Source organism: Amblyomma maculatum, chromosome 1 (assembly GCF_055883805.1).
Source record: "Amblyomma maculatum isolate TAMU_Amacu chromosome 1, ASM5588380v1, whole genome shotgun sequence".
Lineage (NCBI taxonomy): Eukaryota > Metazoa > Arthropoda > Arachnida > Ixodida > Ixodidae > Amblyomma > Amblyomma maculatum.
The window spans coordinates 176701718-176710341 of record NC_139344.1 but is presented as its reverse complement, the minus strand read 5'-3'; the positions used below and the strand labels follow the sequence as shown (position 1 = coordinate 176710341).

The following is an 8624-nucleotide window of genomic DNA, read 5'->3' as shown; positions in this document are numbered from 1 at the left end:
AAGATCAAAGAGCCTTCACTATATGACTATTCACTTATCTGGTATGAAGGAGCAAGTTCGCAGGTCAAGCCAACGTTTCGACAAGTGGACTTGTCTTTGTCTGGGCAAAGCGATCATCATTGGCAGGGGTTTAAATATGCTATTGCTTCTGAAGAAGAAAAGCTGGGGAGGGGGAGGATGCGTGAGAAGAAAGTAGGCCATGGAGTAAAAAAAAAATATATTTCTTCAATATGTATTTCTCAGCCTGGAACCAGGGATCATGTGGCCTGCAAAAGAAATAAAAGAAGCAGTACCAGGAAAAACTACAATGCCAGGTAGATGATTAGTCACCACTTAAGCAGGTTTGGTGCAGGTACACCTTACAAAGCAACAGGCTTTGCAAAGGGCCCTGATAAGAATATATCTAATGGGGACAATTCTTAAATCTTTCTGCAAAAGGGGTGGGGGGAGGGGGAGAGAAGGACAAAAGGAACAGAATAATAACCGCACAGTGAACCACAGCTGACATGCAAAAAAAAGGTTTGAGGGCAAACTTGCTTCTTGAGTTTAGAATGTACTAGAATACCTCTCAGGTTTGCGTTAAGTTTGTATGTTACCCTTACAAACATAACATACAAACATAATGCAAACCTGAAAGATACTCTAGTGCATTTTAAACTTAACAAGCATCCAACACAACCACATCCTTGCTCTCAACCAAGATGTAACATGTGGAGGCATACAAAAAGGCACCACGGTTAAAAGTAATGCAAGCGATTTAACTTTTCACATAAAATCAGGCTTTAAGTGCACATCTTCAAACGTTGTCTACCTTCTAGAATGCTCTTTTTGTCATAAACAGTACATTGGACAGACAGGGCAGCCAATGAACATAAGGCTTAATGGCCATTGGGCAGACAAAGGCAAAAATGTGCCGAAAGCAGTTTCCCAGCATTTCAATCAGAAAGACTATAAGTTCAAAGAAATTAAGTTGTATATTCTCCAGTGAGGCTTTAAATCTGCAAGGGAGAGAAAATATAGAAAGGCATATTTAATTCATAAATTTAGAGCATTAGAACCATCAGGAATAAATATCTCTAAAGGAAAGTTAGAATTCCTTAAGTATATTCCCTCTGCATCATAACTATTCGGGAAAACAATCCCACATAGCGTTAATTGTAGAGTTTATTCACAGCACATATACACTCTAAGCCCTGCAATAGCATAAGCTGCAGATGTTTCTCCAAACACATTTCCTTCTTCCCAGGTAACGCAAAACATTGCCTAAACGTTGCCTGTATGTATGAACTTCCACACAACGTAATGTGACAAAAGCTCACATTGCTGCGACGTTGCAAGACATACGTTGCCCTGACGTTTAGAGATTACGTCATCATAACGTTTATAGGCATACACAGCACTGACGTTGGGTGTACACATCTCACCAACGTTTTGATAACATTGCTATTGCAACATTTATAAACAGGCCGAGTTAGATATTACTGGCGAAGCTAATAAAGCTGCAAAAGTGAAATGCGAAATTCCTGGTTGGACAAGAATATATGCTCAAGTGATAAATGGCGGCTTTATAACATGGAAACAATTTTAGATAGTAATTATTTTCCAACAAATTATCAGATCACAACGGCCAAAATAATCACAAACTATACTTTTATTAATTTACAATACTGTTGAGAGCCCAACAGATAGTGAAAATTATATCATGGACATGAGTGCAAACAAACACCGTGTTGTGGGAATGGTTTTGTCATTGTCAGAGAGTACCAAGCAAAGGTATGGTTTTTGCAATGGGAGCGCACAAAAAATAGCATCTGCATTTTTCTTGACCGGTAAGCACACACATTTTGTACCAATTTCATTGATGCTCCACGTACTCAGACCCCGTGAAAGTCCTCGGGCTCTGTAAACACCTATGTCAACAGACCACAGCGTTGCATCATGAAAATTAAAGTTACTAACATCGGCATAGTGCTGCCCACAAATAAGGACGTCACCATCAGCTGCTATAAAATTTCTTATTAGGACAAAATTTCCACCCGTTATCCTCACACAGCTGTCTTTTGGCTTTGTAGAAAACACTTTTTTCCCAATCGTAGTCTTACTGAATCGCTGCCCCCGGAATGTTTCAGAGACTGGTCCATTTATGTGAATATTGGACAGCTTGATGCCATCACTTCTAAGAGTCACTGGTTGCTTGAACTGCTTTAGTTCAGCTGCTCGCATAAAAATTTGTTCCGTAGGAAGGGCATGGCCTCTGGCCAGTCTCTTCAGCTTTCCTAGAAAAGCTTCAAAAGAAAAGGCTGAAAATAGGGCAATGTGGCAAAACCGTCGCACATCATCTTCCAGATGCGAGAGGCTATGTATGCTAACATTTTAGATGCCACTGCCATAAAGCTTACCTGCCTCTGTAACGAAGCTAAGCAGCAGCTGCTCAGCATATTCACACAAAGTCATACAAAGATCGGGTGAGGCCAGTATTGTGATGGTACAACCTAGCTTCAAAAAGTGCGTGTAAAATGGATGAGCAAGGTGTTGCTTCAGAACAATGGGGCCAAAGTAAACAAGAAAGTTTCTATACTCGGATGCGTTCCAAAATTCTAGAACACGCAGGGTCCTTGGAATGCGCTGAAGCTCCTGTGGAGTGTTGACAGCCAAAGTCACTAAGTTCTCAGAAATGGCCCTACGTGCACTCAAAGGCAGCATTGACGCTGATGGGGCAGTTGATGTCCAATACTGCACTATAAGTCTTTTTATAACTCTTAAGCAAACCAAACGCATATAGTCTAGTGGGAACCAGTCCGATGCCCAGCTTGAGCAATGGTGATGTGCAATTGTGATGATCAGGCTGTGTCATGTTGGTGAAGTTTTCACCTGTACGCGGAGGGGCCAACACATCAGGAAACATAACTTTCCTATGCTCTACAGAGTACATGCCTTTTTGCATGTACTTTTCACATGCATAGTATGCTGCATGTCTCTTCGTACATTTAAGGAATGCTCGCGCAGGCATGTCGCAAACAAATGCATGAACAATCACTAGGGAACACAGCTTCACCATGGTGCAGTCCAAGCTCTAAAAGTGAACACTCTCAGGTTTTGAGTCCCCCATGTAGAGAGCTGCAAGGAAAGGTTCATTTCGCGAGCTTTCTTCGGCCCGCACAACCACAGGTCAGAACTGTTTCGACGAACTCCTAGATAAGGGCGTTCACCATCGACGTTCATCGTCAGGGAAATCATTGAAGCGCTCACTGATATGGCTCCACTTTCTAGTTGCTGAATGAGGTTTCCAATGACGCCAAAAAAGCAGTAAGTGCCACTTCCTATGCTGGTGACTACTGGCATGAGGCGTCCGCAGCAGTGTTCTGGCATCAGAAGGGAGGTCTGGGTGGTGCGGCTGCATGCAGAATTTTCAGAAGCTTAGTGATGTGGGCGGCAAAAATGTTGTTATCTACAGCCCATGAACGAAGTGGGTCGAGCAAAGTCGGAGCTAAATCCACCTCACTCTCGCTTGACGAAAAATCGCGGAGCTCACTGCTGCATGAATACTGCTGTGGAATTTGTTCTTGAGACTCGGCAACTTCGCCAGTTGGCGGTGGATCAACGGGGCACAATGGAGAAACCAATTCTTCATCGTCATTGCTATGATAACTAGCACTGGACTCATAGCTGTGAAACACCACCCTCTCAAAATGTTCCTCGGCAGTAGCTAAGTTTCAGCTTGTAAGGGACTGCTGTACAGTAAGGCTATCACATTGGCAAAGTGCTGCTATTTTGGTTGCCCTGCGTCAGAATTTCTGTCTTCTTCCAACATCAATGATACACCACTATGTCCTCTCCATCGCTAGTAGACACAGCTTTACTTGCAAACACCAGCGGTACGCATCATGGTGCACTGAAGGTCATCGACGAATGAGCAGTATGATCATTTGCTTCAGCTACGCACAATTATCGGGGTTATAACAGCGCAAAGCTGATACAATATGATAAGGCGTGTTCAGGAGAAAAAGCCACTTTTCCGCACTGCTACACAAGCATTACCCGTGAGATGTAAACACACACTGGCTGGGCTTGAGCTTGGCTCGACTACACCTCGTTTGTGTGCCATACATTGCTTATCTTGGCGTCTTGGCCAACGAAAGCGTTTATGTAATAAATAACCATAAATAAACATTTTTTTGCAAATAAAAGAACTTTCACGCAGTAAATTACTAAGCTTGAACATTAGCATAAATTAATAAATATTTATTTCATATTATTTTGCTGCGTTCAGGCGTTCAGGCGGCACCACATTCAATATGGCGGGACAAAAGAAACACGACGACATGGCTCTTGTGGGGCTTTATGGAGCTTTTTCGCACGTTATGCCTTATCTTGCTACTTGCCTGTGCTCGTGTGCATTTTGACTTTGAGTGCCTTCGTGCCGACTTCGCAGCCGCATTTCACGTGCGAACTCAATCTTCCGACTGCATGCACTGTTCATCGCTCACAGGTGAGTTGCTATTGCTTTGGTGACCTCCCTTTTAGCTTGTAGGCATATCTCAGACTGCCGCATCTGGAACCACATTGGATGCGCCACGCGTTTTCTGTTTATTCCTTGCTGCTTTGTTAATCATGAATTTCTTTGTCATTAACGACTGGCCATGCATTTTCGCAGCAGAACAGTGCTGCGCTGCCCCGCATCACAGATGTTCAGCAGAGCTGCTTGTGTTCTGATAAGGAGACAAAGGCTGAAATTATTTTGCCTCTTTGGCGGTGTGGTCACCGTGACAGTGTCACGCTAACGCCTAAGTTGTCACGCCCGTGGCAAGAGCCGCATCATTATGTCTGTGTGACCGATTAGTGTCATTAATCGTTTGCTTAAAGTGTGACTGAAAATTCGTCTAGTTTGATAGCCCACAGGCCGCCGGTTGGGGCCACCAGCCAGCCATCTCGCTAACTTGCTCAGTGTGTGTGTGCGCCCTTTGCCATTCCGGTTTAGCATTTTGGCGCTGTGTGTGTGTGTGTGTGTGTGTGTGTGTGTGTGTGTGTGTGTGTGTGTGTGTGTGTGTGTGTGTGTGTGTGTGTGTGTGTGTGTGTGTGTGTGTGTGTGTGTGTGTGTGTGTGTGTGTGTGTGTGTGTGTGTGTGTGTGTGTGTGTGTGTGTGTGTGTGTGTGTGTGTGTGTGTGTGTGTGTGTGTGTGTGTGTGTGTGTGTGTGTGTGTGTGTGTGTGTGTGTGTGTGTGTGTGTGTGTGTGTGTGTGTGTGTGTGTGTGTGTGTGTGTGTGTGTGTGTGTGTGTGTGTGTGTGTGTGTGTGTGTGTGTGTGTGTGTGTGTGTGTGTGTGTGTGTGTGTGTGTGTGTGTGTGTGTGTGTGTGTGTGTGTGTGTGTGTGTGTGTGTGTGTGTGTGTGTGTGTGTGTGTGTGTGTGTGTGTGTGTGTGTGTGTGTGTGTGTGTGTGTGTGTGTGTGTGTGTGTGTGTGTGTGTGTGTGTGTGTGTGTGTGTGTGTGTGTGTGTGTGTGTGTGTGTGTGTGTGTGTGTGTGTGTGTGTGTGTGTGTGTGTGTGTCATCTGCGTGGACTGAAAATAGTTGGAAGTTAGGTATGCTGAAATTGTTCGCCACGACTGTGTTGCGCTGTTTTTACTTTAGAAATCAGCAGTAAACTTTTTGTTGATGAAAATTTCTAGCACATGCCAAGTAGGAGATAGTGTTTGCAACGATTTAATTTCCTGAAACGCCAGCAATAAGTGTGCAAAGAAAACTAGTTTCAATGACATGCATCTTGCGCAGCTGCTGGCAAAATACACACTGACCATAAATTGACCCTCATTGATTGGAAACTTGAGCAGTGAAGTGCAACTCAGTAGTGTCTCTTCAACAGAGGCACTTAGAAAATAATGCCTTTGGCTTGGCACTAGTGCTTGTTGTTATGCTAACTGCGCTATAATCTTGTAGGATGTTCTACATCGTCGAATTCAGCAGTGCGGATGGAGTTGCTGCTGTCCCCAAAATTCTGGGTGCAGAATGGGGAAACATTATGGCCGCCATACCGAACCCCGTCTCGTTGCCCAAGCGCTATAAAAGACTGCGAGGAGCCTGGAGAAGAATGGATTGCACACAAATGCCGAATCTTAGGGGAGGCTAGTATGTCATTTTTTTTGTCACAAGATAGTATTGTGATTATAGGGTACTGTTGGAGCTTTAGGTTCTTGGTTGTGGCAGTGTACAAAGGCAACGATGCACATAAGTTAAGCACTGCCAGAGGGGAGAACTTTTGAGCCAAAATGGTGAAATAATCACACATCATTTAATTTAATGACTCTTATCAGTAATCGTGTTTGTTGCTCATTGGCTCAAGGTTCCTGTTATAGTGATATTGTTATGCTCTTATTTCAATAATATTGTTGCTAAGCATGAACGTTGCCTTTTCACGGGTCTGCTTACTATTTTCATTCAGTTTCCCTTTAGCCGTGTCATTCAATCTTTCTACACTGAACTCTTTGCTTGCAGCAACATATGCTGACACAAAAAGAAGAGAGAAGAAAGCTGAAGAGGTGTCAGATTTGACAACTGATGAGGAACGGCTGACAAAAAGGCCAAGAAAGCCCACCAAGAAGGCGTTGTATGGAAGTATGAGTCCAGTTTTGCTGCTAAAATGTTTTTGCCTGATATGTTTACACTTTCTATATTAATCATGCATATTCCATTTGCTTTACTGCTATATTTGTGAACGTTACTTTAGCAAGCCACTATTGAAATAACTGAATTGAAACATTTTTAACTGCAGTATCGGATGAAGACAGCAGCAACATTCCAACAAAAAAAAAAAAAAAGGAAACAGAAGGCTCTTTTTGTTTGTGAGGAAAGTGAAAGCGATGAAAGCTGCGATAATCATCGCCTACCATCTGCAGTTCCTACACAACAAGCCGAGCAGCTACCATTCGTTGGCCGTCCTCCACCGAGACCAGCACAAGTACCAGTGAGCCCAGCAGCACAAGCTGAAAGCGGCATCCAAGGTAAACACTTTCCTTGTGCCTGTAGTGGGTGTTGTAAGCAACATTTTACTGTGCAGTGCACATTATAGCTCTATATTTGTGGTTTTATTCTGGCACAAATATATATTTGGCTAGTTTTTAAATTCTGGCCAGCAGTCCATTTTTGCTGCTGCGTTCTAATCTATTTTCTAATTTTTTTTCTTCTGCTCATTTCAGGGCTTCTGAAGAATGTTGTGCAAATGGTGTGGATTCATTGAGTCGTACAATAGATTGAGATGCACAATTCAATGTATGCATAAGCGTGTTCACAGTTCATAACAGATGTAATGGGTTTTGTTAATTTGTAGTAAATATCAGTGTCTAGGTTTACTGCCGTAAGTCTATGATATTGTTTTGTTTGCGCAGTGGCCCTCCGGCAGTCTTGCCTGTTGGGCAAGGAAGTGGACATGAGACATGACATTGGCGACCATTTTCGCCACGTACCAGCACGCTGCAAAAAACGGTAGGTCTGTTATGCTATGTACGGAAGCTGGACTATCATTTAGTCTACTTGTGCATCAAGCTGTGCAAAAACTGGACTTGTCACAGTCACTTAGCTTTCCAGCATATCATATGGAACAGCATAGGCAAAACCTATGGGACATAAAAGTAAACTTCTAGGATATAGTGTAAGGCCATTAATGTTACATCAGCTGTAATTTTGATGGTTTTAAAAGCGGAAATTCAGTGGGTGTCCTGGTGTTCTTTATTTTTGTACTATCTGTCCAATAAATATTGGCACGCTCCACGCACAAGTAATTCTGGTCCTGCAAATTTAGTTTTAGTTGTCTGATTACTTTGCAAGTGCTGTTTTGAATTTTGGCTGAGTAATCTTTTTTGTGTTTTTGTTCTTTTAATTTAGTGGCCTAATTCATGGAATGGATGACCTGGCAGCTATGTGATTGCTCGTCTCTTCATGGAATTGCTGACTCAACAGATGTACAATCATGCCAAATAAATTGTGTAAATGATCTCACATGTGCACCTGACGTAATTTTTGCACTGGCTGTGTCATTCAAGTGACCGGTCAGCAGTCAGCAGACCACGATTACTGCGTAACTGCCTTTTGGTCGGTGCCTTGTCGACATATAAGCATACATTAGTCACTTCAGGAAGGCAGAACGCACTCATGCACGATTCATCAGCAATGGCTGCACCTTGTCTAGTAGGAACAGATGGTGCGGGTTATGTAGTTTTTGCCTAGAAGCTCCTTGAGGAAGGTATCGCATGCATTGTTTAGAATACATTAAAGTAATGTACAGGCAACGTTTCTTTCGTCATTTTTTGTTGGTATAACGTTGAAATAACATAACGTCAACGTTTTCAGAACGTTGTAGAAACATTAGTGCATAACGTTATCTGGTGATCAAAAATAGTGACATTAGCAACAATCAGGCAACGTTGCTCTCTGACATTTGTGGCCATTCAGATAACGTTCCAGTGACGTTTTGCGTTACCTGGGTTATGACTTGTTACTTGAGTTTGCCCTCAAACTTTTTTTTGCATGTCCGTTGGGTTCACTGTACGGTTATTATACTGTTTCTTTGTCCTCCCCCCCCACCCGTTTTGCAGAAAGTTTAAAGAATTGTGCCCCTTAGATATATCCCTTATCAGG

General features: G+C 43.0%; 1 protein-coding gene across 1 annotated transcript; it reads left to right on the top strand.

Moving 5' to 3' along the window:
* Positions 1 to 4304: 4304 nt before the first annotated feature.
* On the top strand, positions 4305 to 8230 carry LOC146204959 (uncharacterized). The gene is made up of 6 exons (XM_084586729.1): positions 4305 to 4489; positions 5931 to 6119; positions 6486 to 6605; positions 6887 to 6991; positions 7376 to 7472; positions 7872 to 8230. The coding sequence occupies exons 1-6, from the start codon at positions 4342 to 4344 to the stop codon at positions 7909 to 7911; spliced, it is 699 nt and encodes a 232-aa protein (XP_084442855.1). The 5' UTR covers positions 4305 to 4341; the 3' UTR covers positions 7912 to 8230.
* The last annotated feature ends 394 nt before the right edge of the window (positions 8231 to 8624 follow it).

Excerpts from the sequence above, each read along its gene's own strand:
- LOC146204959 (XM_084586729.1), top strand. The coding sequence starts at position 4,342 with ATGGAGCTTTTTCGCACGTTATGCCTTATCTTGCTACTTGCCTGTGCT. Across the intron at positions 4,490-5,930 it reads GCACTGTTCATCGCTCACAG|GATGTTCTACATCGTCGAAT; the intron begins GTGAGTTGCTAT and ends ATAATCTTGTAG. Across the intron at positions 6,992-7,375 it reads AGCTGAAAGCGGCATCCAAG|TGGCCCTCCGGCAGTCTTGC; the intron begins GTAAACACTTTC and ends TTGTTTGCGCAG.